The 21,622-nt window shown below is 40.4% G+C and overlaps 1 protein-coding gene and 1 pseudogene across 1 annotated transcript; both read right to left on the minus strand.

The window, feature by feature from the left end:
- Positions 1-6,033: 6,033 nt before the first annotated feature.
- LOC109259226 (60S ribosomal protein L17-like) lies at positions 6,034-6,656 on the minus strand. Its single transcript, XM_053891572.1, has one exon. The coding sequence runs from the start codon at positions 6,621-6,623 to the stop codon at positions 6,069-6,071; it is 555 nt and encodes a 184-aa protein (XP_053747547.1). The 5' UTR covers positions 6,624-6,656; the 3' UTR covers positions 6,034-6,068.
- A 3,031-nt stretch (positions 6,657-9,687) lies between these two features.
- Positions 9,688-10,755, minus strand: LOC109259205 (probable G-protein coupled receptor 160; annotated as a pseudogene).
- Between the last annotated feature and the right edge of the window lie 10,867 nt (positions 10,756-21,622).

Genomic DNA, 21,622 nt, shown 5'->3' on the forward strand with positions numbered 1-21,622 from the left:
CATGTTTCAGTCATTGCTCATAAATTTTGACCTTCAGGGAAATCCTCCTTATGTTTTAGGACACACTAATTTAAAATAATCCATTAACCATTTTAGTATAACTTCACATAGAACGAAGAATCCGACTATGGATTCAGACCACTAACTTGATGTAACTTACAACTGAATTTATCGTCCATAAAATTCATTGAGGAAGTTCTGCTTCTGGCCACCATGGAGTGAACCCACTACTGCCTATCTCTTCCACTGATTACAGCTAAAGACCCTAGAAAACATACACAGAGCATGTACCTGAGGAATCAGAAAATTGGTCAAAAATAGATGGATTGTAGTAAAGGATCAAAACATGGAACCCATCCAAATTTATATCTGAGGACCATTCTCTTTTTTGAAACCCAGACTTGTCTAACCTATGTGACTTCCCTGTTTGAACTCTTGGGTTTGTTGTATTTTTTCCCCGAGTGTCCATCAGCAAGTTCTCTTGATTGTATCTTGAAAGTATATCCTGAGTAAAACTGCCCGATCTATTGCTACCATGTTAATATCCAATGTCACTCATCGTCTCTTGCCTTAATTACTGTAATATCTTAGTTTTCCTTCTTTATTCAACTCTCATCCTCCTAAAATATATTGTCCACAAGCTAGCTATCATGATTTTTAAGCATGTTGAACAAATTATGTCAGGACCTATTAAATTAAAATGGGACTTTGCATTTTAATTTGAATGAAATCCACTCTCCTTTGCATGGCCTGTAAACCCCTACACTATCTATCTGCCTTCTGCCTACCTCTACACCTTCTCCCCTCATTTAGCACAATCTATCCACACTCATCTTTTTCTGTTCCTTGATTATTCTGGGTTTGGTTCCTTCATGGGGATTTTTTATGTTTTGTTTTCTCTGATGTTCTATTTTTTATATTGTTGCTTTCAAAATTTCCATTTGTCTTTAGTTTTCAAGTTGTACTTCTCTTTATGTTTCTCCTGCTTGGAGTTTATTTAGTTTCTTTCATCTGTAAGTTAATCCTTTTACCATAATTTATAATTTTTTGCCTTTTTTTCAAAAACTTTGCCCCTTCTTTTTCTCCCGTCCTTCTTTTATTACAATTACACATAAATTGGGATGCTTGATGCACAAACCTCTGAAGCTTCATTCACATACATTCACTCTTATCTCTGCTCTTTCTTTCTTTCTTTCTTTCTTTCTTTAATTTATTTAAACTTTAGTTGGTGCTAAACATACAGTGCACTATTGGTTTTAGGAGTAGAATTCAGTGATTCATCATTTACATACAACACCCAGTGCTGATCACAACAAATGTCTTCCTTAATAACCATCATCAATCTAGCCCATCTCCCACCCACCTCCTTCCATCAACCTTTAGTTTGTTCTCTGTCCTTAAGAGTTTCTGGTGGTTTGTTTTCCTCTCCTCTCCCCCGCTTTCCCATATGTTCATCTGTTTTGTCAGTACACCCTGTGCCACAGCTCTTCTGCATTTTTTCTTTTAGCATGCAGCTGGGATTCAAAATTTGAAATCTTAAAGGACCTAGTGCCATACAGACTCGCCATCCTCCTCCAGAGTAGAGCCTCTCTCTGCTGTGTCTGATGTCCTTTTTCCCATAAAAACAGTTCCACATCTGCACAGTGCACAGTAGCTATGATGTAGCACCGCAAAAAGCAGCAAGCAGGTTATCTGCTCTCTGCTTGCACCTCTGTCCCCTGCCAATGAAATACTTTTTTCTGGTGTTGGCGGGGCTTTTTGTCCTTGGAGAGTCAATATACCCTCTTCCAAATGTACTCCAGGAAGGGTAGTGTGACCCAGGAGATCTCTACACCATGACAAGCAGTCTGGGTCAACACCATCTTTTACCCCAAGAGTGCATGTCACAGCTCTGCTCTGGAGAAAGTTGCACACTTCCAAAATCTCAGTTTGAGCTCCATATGCTGTTTGCAAAAAAAAAAAAAAAAAACAAAAAAAAAACAAAAAAAAAAACAAAAAAACAAAAAAACAAAAAACAAAAAACCCTGCAACACTCAGTACCTCTTGCTCCCCAGTCCATGGTACTGAGAGGTTTCCTCTTGTGTGATCCCATTGCTGCACTCTGTCAACCCCTCTCACTTTCTCTCCCTTTGTCTCCCCATGGAAAGGGTTCTGTCCCCCCCTTGGCCCTGCCATTTTTCTCTCCTTCAATTCACTTCCATGCACCTTGTACCAACCATGCGGTCTCCCTCTAACCATAGAGATCCTTCTGTCAGTCCTCAGATTGATTTCCTGGGTGTTCCAAGTGATCTAACCTCAATACAGCTGTGATTGAGGAACAAGGAAAGCCCAGGGTCCCCCTACTTCTCTTCCATCTTAACTCCTATATCTGTTCTTTAGATTGAATAATTTCTGTTGTTCTGTCTTCATGTTTTCCAAATTGTTTCTTTTGCTATCTCAGTTATGCTCTTGAGTAAATTTAGTGATTTTTTTTCTATATTTTGGTTGTTACACTATTCAGCTCTAGAATTTCCATTTTTTTTTCCTTTCAGAGTTCTTATTTCTTGGCTAATATTCCCTACTTTTGACCTAAATCCACTCTATTTTTCCTTTAACTTTTAAATATTTATTTCTTAAATTCTTTTGACTTATCTATAATAGTTGCATTAAAGTCTATCTGCTAAATTAATATCTAGTTTCACATAGGTGCAGATTCTACTGACTCATTTATTTTCTTGAGAATGGGTTATGCTTTCCATTTTTCCCCCTATGTAGTAAATTGGGATTGAAAGATGAACTTTATAGATGACACATTGTAGTGATTTTAATTTTGTTTTGTTTTTTCTTAATGTTGCTAACTTCATCTTTTTTTAAATTATTAGTTGATAATTATTGTGATCTCAATTAGACTCAGCTGCTAAAACTGTCTCCCACATGGTGTGTAGGCAATAGTATCTCTGCTCAGCATTTTTCCCTTTCCTCCCCCCCCCCCTTTTTTTCTTTTGCTGGGAACCCTGGCAGTCTTCCTTTCACTTGTATAGTTGCTTTGTATTCAGACAATGATTTGGGTAGAGTTTTTGTTCAGACACCTCAATTCTAAGGTTGCCAGATAAACTACAAGATGCCTTTTGAATTTCAGGTAAATGATGAATACTATTTTTAGTATATTTAAAATTCAAATGTAACTGAGCATTTTCTGTTTTTATTTGCTAAATCTTGCAACTTTACTCAAGCCAGTAAGGCCACCTCTTTCTGCCACCCAAGGTGCATGTGGGTTGAGGAATGCATTCAAAGGTACAGCAACATCCATCAACATCCATCATAAGTAATCCCACACTTCCAACTTTTGCCTGACTCCCTGTGTCTTCCCCATGCATGCATAGTTTAGCAGTCAGACCATGAGCAGTGGAGAATATAATATCTCAACCCTTTTATGACTCCTCACTTCCAAACTCTCCGTACAAAGTCCCTAATTGGTCTGTCAACATTACCAGATTAAGTCCACCACCTCCACACAGTAAAGGAGTTCATTTTTACTGTCTGAGCTGGAGAGTGGAGATGGGTACACCCCCAGGTAGAAAGGCCACAAACTTTTCTTCTTCCCAACATAGCAGGAGTTTTTCATAAAGAAAAACTTTTCAGGGTTTCTATTGTTTGTCAGTGTCATAAAATAGTTGTTTTTCAATATTTTTGTCCAGGTTTTTACTTGTGTTCTGTGAAAAGTGAATTGCCCAAACTCTTCATACCACTGTTACTGGAAAGAGAATCCCCACGGGGTCAATTTTTAAAGACAAATAGCCCAAATAAGTGAGTCAAGAGGTGCTATTTAAGTACCTACAATGAGCTTTCCACTTAATTAGATGTCAGAAGTACGCATGAGTGATGCAGTGTGGTCACTGACTTTAATAATTCTATGGTTGAGCTGGGAAGTCAGTTTGCAATGACACTATGCATTGCTGAAAGGAAGCACAGTTTGAGCAGAAAAATTTTGTGGATTGCTTATGAGTGAAAGTGGTTCTAAAGCCTGATATATGCAGCCTTAAGCCATTCTGGGTACTGAAAACTGATTTTCTTAGTGTGAGGTGGTAAAGGAAATAAGTCCAAGTTATACACATGTAACATATTAACCACTCAATACAATAGCCTATTTACCACCTGGTACCTACACATATAATATCTACATTAAATTTTACAGAACAAAGGGAGTGTATCTTCTGTCAGTGTCATTACAAAGATAAATGAATTAATGCAGTTAGCAAACAGCAATGCCCACTGTGTTTCAAGGATATCCTGGAAGTGGGAAATGAAAGAAGAATGGATTATAGCCTTTGATATCTGGGATATCACAATTACTTGGGGTAGATAGACATACAAACAGAAAAGCTGTGTAAGTACAAAGAAAAGACACAGGGGGAAGGAAGCCTATGAGAAAAACACAGAATAAGTTCTGGCCAAAACATCAGGAGAAAGGCAGGGAGAGAATGTGAAAGAGCTCACTGTGACTCATCCAAGGCCACTGATCACTGAGGTCATGTTCTTGATTATGCTAGTGTAAGCTTGCATACATAAGAATGACAGCTACAGTAACTGGCTGAAAAACTAAAGTACCTCATGGCAGTGTTGTATTCAACCAACAAATATTTATTGAAACCCGACTCTGTTAATCAGTTCTTTTGTATTTAGGTTTATGAAAGGGAAAAAGTGGAGAATACAATGGTACCAGAATATTCTGAACAAGATATGGGGATACAAACCACCACCACCAGCACTGCCCCCCAGCCCTGTTCTTATGAAAATAAATGTAAGCAGAGATTTTCTATGTTCACTTATCTTCAATATATTATATTATAGTCAATATATTATATTATGAGCAAGATCATATAATAATAGAGTGTTTGAGTAAGCAGCATGTGTCATCATTACTCCTTTGCTGAGTACCAGGGTCCAGGTGCTGGGTGAGGCAGACTATGGAGACACAGGGATGATTCTTGCAGGACAACAGTGCTTGAGCAACTATAGTCTAATAAGCAGATGACCACAGTGAAAATAATTAAAAGGCAAATGTGATAAGAATCATAGCAGGAGTGAGCTAAGGAAACTTGGAACACAGAGAAGAACGTGTAATCCAGATATTTAGGAGCAGCCTCGCAGAAGGAGTAATATTATTCACATTTATGCATGAGGTAATGGAGGATCAGAGAGGCTGAATCATTCATTCACCCTGCCAGTGATGAAGCCAGTTATCAACCTAAGTCTGTTTAAATGCAAAGTCCTGAGAAAATGTACTGTGCTTTACAAGAATCCTTCCTTCTTACTAGTATCCTCTTTTTGATTCCAATTCACCACCTCTACATGAATTTGGTTCTGTTTTGCCTTCAAAACCTGCCTTTCTATTTCTAATTTTAAAGTTTTATTGTGATAATTGTAGATTCACATGTAGTTGTAAGAAATAACACAGATATGGGGCACCTGGGTGGCCCACTCAGTTAAGTGTCTGACTCTTGATTTTGGCTCAGGTCATGATCTCATGATTCTTGGGTTCAAGCCCTGCATTGGGCCCCATGCTGGCAGTGCAGAGCCTCTATCTCCCTCTCTTTCTCTCTCTTTCTCTCTCTGTCTCTCTGCCCCCCTCTTCAACTTGCTCTCTCACTCTCTCAAAAAATAAACTAAAAAAAGAGAAAAAAGAAATAATGCAGATGAGATTTTGCAAAACTATAGTATATCACTATTAAGATATTGGCATGGATGCAGTCCACTGATCTTATTCAGATTTCCCAGTCGTATTTGTGGGTGGGAGTGGGTGTGGGTGTATACTTAGTGTTATACAGTTTTACCACATGTTTGGGTTTGGGTATCCAGCACCATAGTAAAACCAGTATGGTTCACCATACTGAACCATAGTTCAGGAAACACTGAAGTGTTTTTTCATCACAAGGATCACACATACAGTCTTTTTATAATGACACACATTTTCCCACCCTACCGTCCCTGACTCCCCTAATCTGGCAACCACTAATGCATTCTACATTTCTTTTTTTTTTTTTTTTTTTTCTGTTTTTACTTTTATTTGCATGTATTTCATGCAGAATTTACTCCCGGGCCATAAGTTTTTGTTTCTTCAGTTTCTTCTGGGATATCTTTTTCTTCTGTGCAACCTCCTCTTCTGGTTTAGGAACAATCTGCTCTTTTTCAGTAAGGATCATCTCAATGTGGCAGGGAGAGCTCATGTATGGGTTAATCCGACCATGAGCCCTGTAAATTCTACGCCGCATTTTGGGGGCTTTGTTCACCTGGATGTGCTCAATGACCAGAGAATCTACATCTAAACCCTTAAGTTCAGCATTACTCTCTGCATTTTTAAGCATGTGCAGTAAAAATTCGGCACTCTTTTTGGGCCACCGACCCTGTGTCCAGCCCCACTGTTTGGCCTGGGCACACCTACCAACTCCACCATTGTAGCGTCGGAATGGCACACATTGCTTCTGCAAAGTGACATCTTTCAGATACTTGGTGGCTTTTCGGATATGCATACCCTTGATGGCCTGGGCAGTTTCCCGTGTGTTCTTAAAGTGAACACGAAGATTTGAACCTCTTGATTTGCATGATTTTGTCGGGTTTTCCGGGTCAAGTGAATAGCGAACCATTTTCAGAGATCACCTCAGGCCGCTTACGGGAAGAGCGCATTCTACATTTCTAAAATTCTCTCATTTCAACAATGAAATCATACAGCATATAACTCTTTGGTTTTATTTACTTTTTCCCCAGTGTAATTCTCTGAAGTTTCATTCAAGTTGTTGAGTGTATCAAGAGTTTGTTCCTTTTATTGCTGATTAGTACCTTGTGCAATGGATGTATTGCAGGTTGTTTAACCATTCACTTGTTGAAGGACATCTGGGCTGTTTCTAGTTTTTGGCTATTAGAAACAATGCTGTTATGAGCATTTGTATACCGATTTTTGTGCAAATATTAATGTTTATTTATAAGGGATAAATGCCCGAGTAAAATATCTAGGACTTAAAGTTACTGTATATTTAGTTTTTTAAGAAACTGCCAAACTGTATTGCAGAGTGGCAATGTCATTTTACACTTTCATTAAATATGCATGAGTATGAGTGCTCCAGATTTCCCACACTTTCACCAGTACTTGGTATTGTTTGGTCTTGTGAGAATTCTTTATGTGGTCAAAATACTAATCCTTTGTCAAATACATAGTTTGCAAATTTTTCTCCCAGTCTGTAGCTTGTCTTTTTTCACAGAACAAAAGTGTTTAATTTTGATGAGGTTCAACTTATCAGTTTTTCCTTTTGTGGATCATGCTTTTGGTTTCAAGCCTAAGAACTTGTTTCCTAGCCCTAAATATCAAAGAATTTTCTATGTATTTAAATTTTTTGTTATTGTCTTATGTTTTACTTGTATGTCTGTAATTTATTTTGTTTTTGTTTTTTTTTTGTTTTTTTAATATATGAAATTTATTGTCAAATTGGTTTCCATACAACACCCAGTGCTCATCCCAAAAGATGCCCTCTTCAATGCCCATCACCTACCCTCCCCTCCCTCCCACTCCCCATCAACCCTCAGTTTGTTCTCAGTTTTTGAGTCTCTTATGCTTTGGCTCTCTCCCACTCTAACCTCTTTTTTTTCCCCTTCCCCTCCCCCATGGATTTCTGTAATTTATTTTGAATTAACTTTTATATAGTGTGTGAAGTTTAAGTCAAGATTCATTTTTTGGACCTAATGAAGTCTAATTACTCTTATACCATTTGTTGAAAGGTTATCCTTCCTCCATTGAATTAGTTTTGCACCCTTGTCAAAATTTAATTCAGCATATTTGTGTGGGTCTATTTCTGGATTCTCAACCCTAGTACACTTATGTACATGTCTATCCCTCAGCCAACACCACACTGTCTTGATTAGTGTAGATAAATAATAGGTCTTAATATTGGGTAGAATAATTCTTCCCATTTTATTCTTTTGGGGGGATTGCTGTCATTTTTAACAGTTGTACCATATTTTATTATATGGTAACTTTTTCAATTAAGTTTTTTTTTTGAGATCATTGTTGAATCACATACAGTTGAGAGAAAATAATACAGAGAGAACCCAGTTAACATTTACCCAATTTCCCCCAGTGGTAATATCTTACAAAACTATAGTGTAATGACAACCAGGATATTGACATTGATATAGGCAAGCTACAAAACATTTCCATCACAAGGATCCCTCATGTTACCCCCCCTTTTTTTACAACCAGATCCACTTCATTCCCACTCTTAGCACTCTTCAACCTGGCAACCAACAATCTTTCTCACATATATTATTTTTGTGGTCTTAAGAATGGAATAATCCTGTGTGTAACCTTTTAATATTGGCTTTTTTTCACTTAGCATAATTCTCTGGCAATTCATGAATAGGGTTGCATATGTAAATAGTTCATTCCTTTTTAGCAGTGAGTAGTATTCCATGGCATGGACGCACCATATTCTGTGTAGCCATTCACCCACTGAAGGACATTTGGGTCCTTCCCAGATTTTGGCTATTTCAGATAAAGCCACTATAAACATTCATGCACAGATTTCTGTGTGAACATAGTCTTCATTACTCAGGGATAAATGCCCAGGACTGTAATGGTACCACTTTATTCTCAATCAAAATCGTTTTAGCTAACTTTGGGCCTCTGAATTTCCATATAAATTTTTAAAGTTTATTTATTTATTTTGAGAGAGGGAGAGAGAAAGAAAGGGGCTGAGAGAGGAGAGAGAGAGAATCTCAAGAGAGAGACAATCTCAGGCTTGAGATTCTCTGCTTGAGACAGTGTGCAGAGCTTCATGTAAGGCCCGAACCCAGGAATGGTGAGATCATGACCTGAGCCAAAATCAAGAGTGTCAACTTACTGACTTAGCTAAGTCAGTCTGAGCTGATTGAGAATTAAGAGTCAATCAAAAGTCTCAACTTAGCTTAACTGACTGAGCCACCCAGGCACCCCAAATTTCCATATAAATTTTTCAATAGGCTCATCTACAAAAAAAACCTTCTTGGGATTTTGATAACCACTGCATCAAACCTATTAAGCAATTTGGAAAGTGTTGACATATTCTCTAGTTTAATCTTTCAATCCATGACTATGGTAGGTCTCTCCATTTGTTTGAGTTTTCTTTAGTTTTTTTTTTCATCAATATGTTATAATATTCATTATATGGATCATGTATATGTTTTAAGTGCACATGCAAGTGTTTCATTTTTCTGGAGTGATTTTAAATGGTAATGTGATTTTACTTTTGGTCTCCACTGTTTCTAGTTTACAGAATGCAATTTACTTTTCTTAATTTGATAAAAAATGTCTATTTCAGGTCATATTTTAAAGTTGGCAGTAAATCTCAGATTTACATAGTAGTTTGCATCGAGATTTTTTTGTTTGTTGTTTGTTTTTGTAACAGAAACATTAATATGACCAAAATATTAACTCATTTCATGTTTGTGTTAGTAACAAATTAATATTTGTAATATACAGTGTTCCTCATAAGGTATAAAGACTTGGAATTGTTTTGTTTTAAAAAAAATACAGTTTAATAAATAATAGCATAGTTCCAAAAGACACATAGTGAGAACTTATGAAAACTAGAAGGAGAGGCTTCAATTCAGTTTTTTATTTGTCCTGAGCCATCGTGCCTACCTGTTTGTAAATGATGATTCTTATTGTAGTTATAAGTTTTAATTAGTTTCAACATGACAGCATACTAACAAAATTGTCCAGCCTTTTTGAGATATAATTCGCATGTAACAAATTATTAATGGTATAAGCTTTTAAATTTGCTCCAGATTATAAATTGTGAGTGAAATTAGGCATCATTTCCAGTTGACACATTAATCCACAGATAATGTGATGTCTCTTATATTATGCTTGTGGCAATTAAACCAATAAACAATAGCAGTGAGAAAACTATTGATAGAATACAGGGAATGTTCATTTCTATATACTCTGGCTTATATGTATTTTAAGTAAAAGGACAATTTGAAGTAGGACAAATGGTAACCAGCTACCAAGAAAACAGGTAATGAGCTCAGTCAGGAGTACTTTTTTAAAGCTCACTATATAACTAGATGGATGAAAAGAAAAATATAGGAGACTCTCATTCCTATAGAAAGATATCCTAATAGCCTGTACTAAGGTAGTAACTTCTGACCAAGATGTTATTAAAGCTATAAATAAAATCAGCCGTGGGAAATGACAGACAGTAACTCTGAATACTCAAGTAGAAAGGACATTGATAAGAATAAACATTCTGTGCCTTCACATTTTGGTGGATAGTTGGATCTCCCAAAACATAAGCAAGGACTGAAATCCAAATGAAAATTACTGTGAAGAAATAAAATAACTTTTGATTCTTAAATGGAAGTTTGGTGGTTTTAGAGAAAATCAGAAAGTAATTTATACATTTTATCAAGAAACCTGGATGATACAAAAAGCCATGATTAAAGGAAACAATTTCAGTAAATAGGCAGATGTTGTATTTAGTAAACTTAATGCCTAAAAATATGTCATAAAATAGGTCATAATGGGCATATTTGCCAAAAGTAAAAGAGCAATGAATGCTAGTGAGATGCAAAAATATTCCACAAAACTTGATAGGTATTTTTCCTTCTCATTCCTAGCATGAGTATCTTCAATAACATGTCCCCAAGTATAATCAATCATAGCAAAGAGTTAACACCTAGGGTCTGGTTGGTTTGATGTAACTGCCACTGAAAAGCACAGTTCTTTGAAGAAAAAGTAGCCATATTTTTTTAAATTAAATTTCACAAAGACTGATGAAATACATTGAATAAAACACTGTTTCATTTTCTTTTTCATCCTCTGCTTTCTCCAATAGATCTTTCTTGGATGATGATATTTATGTTTTATTTAGGTTTTACTGCCTTCAGACATCTTAGTTTTCGTTCCCTGCCTATCATTTTGCTATAGCAAAATGCCAGGTGAGTAAGCTCTGAGTCATTTGCACAAGTGTGGATGAAAGAAGTGCCTTTCCTCCTAAGTGAACCTTCCCCAGCAGGCTAGCTGAGCGTGGTCACTTCTGATGCAGAGGATGGTCCTTGCAGCAGAGACCACGCAAGGTGTGGCAGTTCACGCTGTCACTTAGTTTCCCAGACTCTGGGCTAGACCAGTCGTGTTTGAGGTCACCACCAGGGCAATTTCAGCCAAAGGGACCAACTGACTGTCAGAAAGAGGGACAGGAACCCCACGCGCTCCCTTGGTTCTGCCCTGCCTTGTGCGGAAGGAGGAGGAGCCAGACGACTGCGTGGCTGAACCCCCAAGACCTGCCAGGGGTGTCCGCAGGCTTGTGACCAGGAGGTGCAGACATAGGCGCCACGCTGCGTGCAGCTTTTGTATCCTCAGACCTGATTTAAACTCATTTTTTTTAGTTTTTGTTTGGTGTGTGTGTGTGTGTGTGTGTGTGTGTGTATGCGTGCGCAAGTGTGTGTGCATTTTGTAAATTTCTTTGTATTTTCTATATAGACAACGTTATCATTGAGTCAGGGCAGTTCTATTTTTTCCTTTCCCATTAATTTGCTTTTATTTAGTTTTCTTATCTTACTTGTTTTAGGGGCTAGTTTACTGTTTGTTTGTTTTTTAAGAGTGGAGAGACTAAGAATAATTTCTTTGTTTTCAGTCTTAGTGGTAAACACTCTGTCTTAGCCGTAGGCTTTTTTTTGTAGATGTTCTTTATCAAGTTTAGGAAATTCACCCCTATCCTAACTTTCTGAAAGTTTGTACCATGAATTTGTGTTGGATTTTGTCAGGAGTCTTGTGTGTTCTTTCACATAATCATGTTATTTTCTTCTTTAGCTTATTCAGATAACATTAATTGAATTTGGAATGTTGCAACACTGAATACCTGGAGAAGCTCCCACTTGACCATGATATATAGTTTGTTTTTATACGGTGTTGGATTTAATTTGGTCATATTTCACTAACAGTTTTTGTGCCTGTATTCATAAGAGATTTGATAATGTGGCTTTTTGGTATTGTCTTCATCTGGTTTAGGTAACAGATTAATATTGGCCTCCTCCAATGAGTTGGGAAGTTTTTCCTCCTCTTAACTTTTGAAAGAGATTGTGTAGATTGGTGTTACTTCTTATTTAAAGAAGATTCTATGATTCATAGAATTTTCCAATTAAATCATCTGGTCCTGGGTCTTTCTTTTTGGAAGATTTTTTAATTAAAATTTAATTTCCTTAGTAGTTTTGTGCTATTCAAATATCTAATCTGATAATGGAGCATAAGACAAGCTGATAGGCTGCAAACAACCCCCACCCCAAGGTGGAATATGTGTGATATTCCTCCAGCACTCCTGGCTGCCCAAGAAGAAAGGAAAGGGAAGAAAACAAATGGTTAACTGATAGAGATCACAGTCTTCCAGGACATGAGTTTCCATCATTTTAAAATATCTTAGTAAATTACCAGAAAAAGGCAAACCTCTCAATAGGCTAATCTCCAGAAACCTATAGACTCTGTTTCCTATAGACCCTCCCCTCCATAGTGATGTGGGGAACAAAGGCAAGAAGGAAATAGCAGATAAAATTAAATTTCCTTATAACCTGCAGCCAATTGACAACTATTTGAGGCAGACAAAGTAAAACATTTCTCCAGGAACTCTTTACTGTCTTAATGTTAATGCTTTCCTAGAGGGAAAAACAACCTTAGCTTGGCAATAGCTAGGTCTCCAGTATCCTGTGAGTCTTCCTCAGCATATGAAAATCTCATTGGAAGCTTCCCCTGGGCTTTACCTCCCCCAACTCGCAAATATATGCAGTCTCTCCACAGAGTCCTGGGCAGCTCTTCCTGCCCATGGGTCCTTCCCCTGCTTTAATAAAATCATTTTTGTACCAAAGATGTCTCAAGAATTCTTTCTTGGCCATTGGCTCTGGACCCCACCCTTACCTCAAAACCTCATCATAATGTTTTATGAGTTTTGACAGTTTTTGAGGAATTGCTCTATTTCTTCTAAATTGTTGAGTTTATCAGCATACAGTTGTTCATGGTATTCCTATATTATGGTCTGGATCACCCAGCAGAAGAACCAAGCAGTACTCGGAGACCTTGGAAGGCAGGAGGTTTATTTTACACCAGTGGGCTCAGAGGAGATCATTCTCCAGAGGTCTGAGTCCTGAGCATAAGCAGCAGGGACAATTTATACTCTGTTTGTTATGCCCAGAATTCGTGATCCCCTAAGACCACCAGGGAGCCGAGTCTGATGCAAAAGCAAAAGAGCCTTTATTCGAGCTAGCTCAAGCTCAATCCCCTACCTGCACTGACACAGCGGTGAGATACCGGAGAGAGAGAGTTTCAAAAGCACAAAGGTTTTATAGGGGTCTAGGGGCAGTTGGTGAGGTAATGGCTGTGGCCTCAGCCAATTGGCTGGGGAAGGGTCGTGGCCTCAGCCGATTGGCTGGGGAAGGGTCGTGGCCTCAGCTGATTGGCTGGGGAAGGGTCGGAGTCCTGTTACAAAGGTTGCTGGGCGTGTTTTGATCGGGAAGTTTGAATGGGTGAGCGGGAGGTTACTCAAGGGGAGGAGGCGTGGTCTGAGGTTTCTGCGATTTTCCCGGAAAGGGGGCATGTCAGGGACTTAGTCACTCAAGGTGGAGGACACAGAACAAGATAGAGTCCGCTGGCGTAGGTCTGCCCTTTCAGGTTCAAGCCTGGCAAGCGGGGTGGGAAGAAAAACCCGGAAGGGGAGTCTTTGGGCAGGGACTAGAATTCCCCTATCAGTCCTTTCAGCCACTTATAACAGATTTTTCCCTATCAATGGAATATCATTTCAGAATCTGCAGCTATTAAAAAGCATAATATAGGAATAGCAGACCAGTTTCCATAACATTTGGTTCCCTGACGAGGAAATCCAACCGCACTGGCCCATTGTTGCCACCTGTTTGTGAAAATGGCAAGGCAGTGATGGAATGAGGAATCCCAATGGAGAATGCATGCCCTGCTGAAATTTCAGCAGTCTCCCACTCAGTTGCTTCAGGCCAGCCCTGCTCTGCCTTTCTCACCAGACTCAGGAGACTTGGCAGGTGAGAACCTGCATCAAATGTTGGATCCTGGTAAGGCTTGGGGTCCCAATTCTGTCCTGTCCAGCCCACCCATAGTGGTGGAAGGGGGACCTGATCACTCCCCAGAGACTTCAGAGGTCTCACAGTTACAGGGCCCCAATTCAGTCTGATCCACCCATAGTGGTGGAAGGGGACCTTATCACTACTCAGAGACCTCAGTGGTCTCACAGGTAGAAATTCTGAGGGAGGGAATGTAATAACCTCTGGTGTGTGAGTGTGAATGTGCAACTTGGTCTGGCTTGCCTGCCAAGTTCAAGTCTGTGGCTCTTAGGCGGGCACTCTTAAGGTCCCCAAAACCCCATGGAGTCTGAGTCTTCCAGTCTGAGTGGGCCCGTCTGTGATTCTGTGGTGAACGGCATACAGTCTATGGCAGCATCAGAATAGTTTCCGATTGTAAGTCACAAATCTGAGACTGCTATGGCTAAGCATCACCTAAGTTCCTTTGGAACATGGCCAGATGTACATGTGACTGGTCTTCTCATTAGAGGGGGCATCCCTACCCCTCTGTCTGTCTTTGTGACTCCGTCTCATGGGAACGTTACAGAGTCCGGACAGAGCAAAGAAGGGGTTTTCAGGAGACTATGGAATTAAGATAACTGCTGGCAAGTTAAGGACCCTATGTGTGTTAGAATGGCGCATTTTTGGTGTAAGATGTCCCTCAGAGGGAACTTTAGATGTCCCGATAGTCTGCTGCATCTGGCATGTTTTCTCCAGAGATACAAGTTACCCTGATCAGTTCCCATATATGGACTCCTGGCTAGATATTGCCCAAACACTTCCCCCTTGGGTGTGATTTACCTGCAACAAACAGGGACAGGCTAGGGTCTTAGTCACCTCGACAAAATGGCCCCAGGAAGGTCAACAGGAAGTCCTGACTTCCACAAATTCTCGCTGGTGATCCAGAGGAAGAACCAATCTTGCACCCCCCCATATGAACCTCCTGGTTCCCAATACTCCACCACCTTCGGTCTCCCCACTCCCTCCAGACTCAGCATATCCTCTCTCCCTTGGATCAGAGGCCATATTGGACCCTCAGCCAGGTGTAAGTGCCCTCCAGATGCTGGTCCACAGCCGCCGGTACCAAGAGGCTCTCCTCTGGGGGATCCTAGTAGGGGCTAAGAAGGCCATGAATATGCACAGCACAAAGGAATCACTCGGGGATTATTATGAGAGGCTATGCGAGGCTTACACCCCATTTGACACCCTCCTCAGCCAGATCCCAGGCTCTGCCAGATGTATTACCTGCCTAGACTCAAAGAATGCCTTCTTCTGCCTCCTCTTGACTCCCCCAAGCCAACCCTTGTTTGCCTTCAAATGGACCGAACCAGACACAGGGTGTCAGATGCAACTGACTTGAATGTGCCTCCCACAAGGGTTTAAAAAACTTGCCTGCCATCTTTGGAGAGGCACTGGCCAAAGACCTTTCTGGCTTTCCAAGGGAGGCCTCATGCTGCATCCTTCTTTAGTATGTGGATGACCACCTTTTTGCCAGCAATACCTGAGAGAATTGTACAGAGGGCACAAGGACCTTCTTACAGCTCTTGTCGGACTCAGGGTATTGGTTCTTATGGAAAGAGAGCAGTATAGCTGGAGTAAAAGAAGGTCATCACCTCCCTACCCCAGCCCTAAACTAAGAGGGGGCTAGGAGAATTCCTGGGGGCTGTGGGATTCTGCCATATCTGGATTCCCAGATTCTCACCAATAGAAAGACCCCTCTATAATCTCTTGTTGGGGCTGGATCGAGAACACTCTGTCTGGACAGAGGAGGCTGAAGCTGCCTTCCTAGAGATAAAGGCTGCCTTGGGGCAGGCACCAAAACTTGGCCTGCCAATTATAAAAAAGCCTTTTATTCTCTTTGCGCATGAGAAGGAAAAGGTCACCTTCGGGGCTCACACCGACAGTTGACCCTTGGCAATGGCCAGTAGCATACCTGTCAAAGAGGCTGGACCCAGTAGCATGGCTGGACCCAGTAGCAGGATGGCCACCATGCCTTAGGGCACAAGCGGCCACAGTTCTGCTCATTAAGGGGGCAGATAAACTCACCCTGGGAGAAGAATTAAATGTCAGGGTTCCCCATGCTGTCTCATCTCTCGTGCTCCTCCAATTCTCGGTTAGCACAATACCAGGGGCTCCTCTGTGAGAATCCACAGGTCACTCTTAAAACAGTGTGGATGCCAGAAGGGAGACAACCCTATAGCATGAGGAAATTGTCTAGCAGACAAAGCAGCCAAGATAGCAGCTAATAAGGAGGTAGATATAGCTCCCTGCTTTATCCACAGTGACCCTCACCAGGAGTTCAAAGAAGAAATTACCCCCCCCCCCCGGTTTGGCCTGCTGGCCACAATCCACAGTGATAATGGACCTGCGGACACCAGCCTCAAAGCTCAGGAAAAGTAGAGTGAATGAATTGCACCCTCAAGGGAAACTTAGCCAAGTTCTGTCAGGAAGCAGACCTCCCATGGCTGGACCTTTTGCCCCTGGCCCTCCTGCATGCCCGTTGCACACCAGGAACTCAAGGTTTCTCCCCTTTTGGGAGACCTCCTCCATGTCTAGGGGGCCTCCCAGAAAGTAAATAAGAGAACAACTTCAAGCTTTAGGGGACACTCTAAATGAGTTACAATGATACCATAGACAGGGCACCAATCTCTTTAGAATCCCCTGTACACCACTTCTCACTAGGGGACTCAGTCTAAGTCAAAGACTGGAAAAAAGACCCTCTCAAACTACAGTGGACTGGGCTTCATATCCATACTATATACCATGATTCTTGCCACCCCTACTGCCCTCAAGATCACAGGTATCACTCCATGGGTCCACCACTACAGAGTCAAGAGGGCCAATCCTGAGGAGCCCCAGACTTGGAAGACTGACCCAAATCCGATCTTAGCCTTTCAGCCCGATATCACCCCAGAAGCTGGGTGGTCTACATACAGCAGAAGCTTGAGAAATTGCTGGTCTGATAAAATAAATAAACTATCCTTACTCCTTGTCATCGGATTGGCAGAGGTTGCCCCTAGAAAGCTGGGGAAACAGCGAAAGGTGTTCATGCTCACCTTCCTCTTATGGATAGGATGTTTTGTTGGTATTGATTGCCTCCAATCTGGGCTGCATTTGTAAGAGCAGGGCACTTTCAGTGGAAGAATCTGGGGGGTTTAAAAGCTTAAATGTGGTGTAACCTCTTTCAGTCTGCTGGTTTGCCTGCCAGTAAGGAGGTTGTCAATGCCATTTTGGGGAAGTGTTTGCACTAATGTATGTACCTAAAGCTTCAGGAAAAAAGAGATTAAATGATTCTCAGGATAAAAGTTGGTGCTTAGGTTAACCTTCAGCCTTATGCCCAGGCTAAATGAGCAGTGTTACTACCCATCCTCCTAGGGGCAGGAATAGCCATGGGGATAGGGACTGGCATAGGAGGCATAGGCTCTTTTGTGGGACTAATGAGTGACCGGCTCCCTAGTGTCCCTGCAGAGCCAAAAAAAAGTTCCCTGGAAGGAGTTGTCCTCCAGAACAGATGGGCACTTGACTTCCTCACTGCCGAGAAAAGGGGCACCTGCATCTTCCTCGGAGAAGAATGCTGTTACTTTATAAACCAGTCAGGAATAGTCAGAACCAAAGTCAGGGAACTGAGAGAAAGGACCAACCCAAAATAAATAAAGATGATGCCCTCTAATACAGCCTAGATCTGTTTAAGGGGGGATCATAGTGGGGGATGATAGGGAAAAATCTGTTATAAAATGGACGATAGGACTAATGGAATTCCAGTCCCTTGCCCGAAGATTCCCCTTCTTGGTTTTTCTTCCCACCCAGCTTGCCGCTCCAACAGACTATAAATTGTCCCCACTGCTTATGCTAGGGGCTCAGATCTCTGGAGAATGAACTCCTCTGAGCCCACCTGTGTAAAATAAACCTCCTGCCTTCCAAGATCTCCAAGGGCCACTTGGTTCTTCTGTCAGGTGATCCAGACCAGTTTCTGTAACACCCTATCTGGTTTTGGTGATTTGTGTCCACTTTTGTATTTTTATTAGAATTGCTAGAAGCTTATCAATTTCAGTAATAGTTTTGAAAAAAGAAACTAACATTTAATTTATTTGATTTTTCTCTGCTGATTTCCTATTTTCAGTTTGGTTTCTATTCTGGTGTTTTATTATTTCCTTTTCTGTAATTTCATTTATTTTTCTCTTCTTTTCCAAGTTTCTTGGGATAGAAACTTAGATTACTTAATTTTTTCTAATGTAAGCTTTCAGTGTTGTAAATTTCCCTGTCAGCACTGCTTCAGCAGCTTCATTTTAATTCTGCTTCATGTATATTTTATTTCCTTTGTGGTCTCCTCCTCCCATGGATTATTCATAAACACATTGTCTCATTTCGATTTGTTTAGAGATTTTCCTATTGCCTTCCTGTTATTGATTTCTTGTTGCATTCCATTATGTTCAAAGAACACATTGTATGATATCAATTACTTTCAAATTGTTGATGGTTGTTTCGTGGTCAAGGAAAAGGGTCTATTTTGATCAGTGTTCCATGATTGCTTGAAAAAAAATATGTATCCTGCTGTTATTGACTGGAATATACTCTATATATACTGACTATATACTCTATATATAGTCTCTCTCTCTCTCTCTCTCTCTCTATATATATATATATATAGTCTCTTAAATTTCACTATGGCAATTAAACCAATCAATAATAGCAACGAGAAAACTATTGATAAAATACAGACAGGGAATGTACATTTCAATATACACTGGCATATATGTACCCACCAGAGCGCAGGTTTGTGGGAGTTGGTGTAAGCAAGTTAGGTGGCCAGTTGGAGCTGCTTCCCTCAGGTGGCTCTGTGTTTATGCTTAGGGGCAGGGAATAGAAATGTGGGCTGCCAGCTCCTTTGTTCCAGGAGAGGGGATGTATTCTAAGAACAATCCACCCACTGTGTGCCCCAAGAACTCTTCAGATTGTTGTTTTCATGCCCTCTGCCCCATGTTGTTACCCTGCTTTCTCTCCAGAAGTAAGACACCCAAGCATCGCTGACCTTTAAAACTCCACTCTTTAAGCCCCACCGGTTGCAAGAACTCCAGAAAAATCAGCCTCTCTCTTTTTCCCAGCCAATGGCTTTGGGGAAGTATTCTCTTTGTGTGTTCCCCTGTGTGCTCCTCTCCCTCTGTCCTTTTTCCAAGACCATAGCTTCCTCTCCTCCACAGCATCCATGGTCTGTTTCTTCCTCAATCCGTATCTCTGCACTTCCTACCTTCTTTGATGTGGCCTTAGTTTTAGAATTTGTTCTGTCAGTCTTCAGGTTTATTTCTGGGGTTTTTAGAATGATTTGATAGTTATCTGGTTATGTTCAGGGGACTAGATGAGCCTAGCGTCTTCCTATTATGCCACCATCTTAGCTACTCTACAAGGATAAAACATTTGAGCTTCAGTTACTACCTCCTACTTTGCAAGGTCATTGCAAAAATAAAGTGAATTATAGAAGAAATCATAGCAAAGATGGTACTAATGATGATGATGATGATGATGATGATAGACTGATACTTTACAGTAGGTTTTGAAGTTGAGAAGTGTGATATTGCTAACTTTGTTCATTTTCAAGATTGTTTTGGCTTTTCTGGGATCTTTTTGTTTTCTTATTAAGGGTCAGCTTGACAATTTCTGCAAAACAACAACAAAAAAAGCCAGCTGGGGTTTTGATAAGGATTGCATTGAATCTGTAGATCTGTTTGGGGAGTATTGCCATAGTAACAATATTAAGTTTTTCAGTCTGTGAACATAGGATGTTTTTCCTTTTATTTAGATCTTTTAAAATTGTTTTCAATAAAACTTTTAAATTTCAGTGCACAAGTCTCATAATTATTTATTAAGTTTTATCCTATGTATTCTCTTCTTAATGCTATTATAAATAAAAATTTTAATTTTATTTTCAGGTTGTTCATTGAAAGTATACAACTGATTTGTGTATATTTATCTACTATCTTGCATTTTATGAACTTATTTATCAGCACTAATAGTTATTTTGTGTATCCCTAAGATTTTCTATATGCAAGATCATGTCATTTGCAAAGAGAGATAGCTCTATTTTTATTTTTTTTCTTTATTTCATTCTATTACCTGACTGCTCTATGTCCTCATGTATAGTGTTGAATTGAAGTGTAGAGAGCAGACATCTTTGAGTTGTTTCCGACTTTAAAGGGAAAGCTTACTATCTTTCACCATCAAGAGTCATTTTTTCCCATAAGTGCCCTCCAACAGGTTGGGAAAATTTCCTTCTAGTCCTACTTTGAGTGCTTTTTTAAAATCATTGAGTCATCTTATATTTTGCAAAATACTTTTTCTGCACATATTGATATTATCATATGGTTTTTGTCCTTTATTATGTTAGTATGCTTTATTACTTTGTTTGATTTTCATATGTTGAACCAACCATCCATTCCTGGGATAAATCCAACTTGGTCATGTTGTATAATCATTTTTATATGTTGCTAGATTCAGTATTAGTATTTTGTTTGGAATTTTCTTTTCTATTCAAAAAGTGTTGTTCTATGGTTGTCTTGTATATCTTTGTTTGGCTTTTGTATCAGGGTAATAATGTCCTCATAGAATTAATTGGGAAGTACTCCATTCTCTTCTATATTTTGTAAGAGTTTGTGATGAACTGATTATAATTCTTTAAATGTTTGATCGAATTCACCAGTGAAACCATCTTGTCCTGAGCTTTCCTTTGTGGAAAGTTTTTGGATTACTAATTGGTATGCCCAGAATTCGTGATCCTCAAATACCGCCAGGGAGCCAAGTCCAATGCAAAAGCAAAAGAGCCTTTATTCGAGCCTGCTCGAGCTCAATCCCCTACCTGCACCGACGCAGTGGTGAGATACCTGGGAGAGAGAGCAAGTTTCAAAAGGACAAAGGTTTTATTGGGGCCTAGGGGCAGTTGGTGAGGTAATAGCTGTGGCCTCAGCCGATTGGCTGGGGAAGTGTCCGAGTCCTGTTAGGCAGGTGGGGGGGGGGTTACTCAAGGGGAGGAGGTATGGTCAAGGTGAAGGACACAGAACAAGATGGAGTTGGCTGGTGTAGGTCCGCCCTTTCATTCCCCCCTTGTCATGTAGCTTACGGACCCAGTCATGGGACCGGCTGCATTTATGGTGACAAGGGGAACAGAGTTTGGAGGTTTACACAAAGTTCTGGGAACCAAGTGTCCCTGGGGTGGCTCTGGGAGGTCTGATTAAGTATTGTCCCTGAGCTGGTGTCTATGATCTGCCAAGTGATGTTTTGGGGGGTGTGGGGACTCCCGGCAGCATGAGCAATGACAAGCAGAGTTAACAGAGTTACCAATATTAAGTGGGTTGAATGCGCTGTAGCTTGAGCTTGAGTGGGTTGTGTTGGTCTCGACTGACAGCCCATCGCGTGACGAAGTCCTTCTAGATCGAGGAGGGGTCTGCTGGCCGAACGTGGGTGTGATGGACCCAGGTCGCGATGCCATCTACTTTGAGAGCGGTGGGGGTTGTCAGCACCACGATGTAGGGTCCCTTCCAGCGCAGCTCGA

Source organism: Panthera pardus, unplaced genomic scaffold, assembly GCF_024362965.1.
Source record: "Panthera pardus isolate Hobbes unplaced genomic scaffold, ASM2436296v1 HiC_scaffold_27, whole genome shotgun sequence".
Taxonomy (NCBI): domain Eukaryota; kingdom Metazoa; phylum Chordata; class Mammalia; order Carnivora; family Felidae; genus Panthera; species Panthera pardus.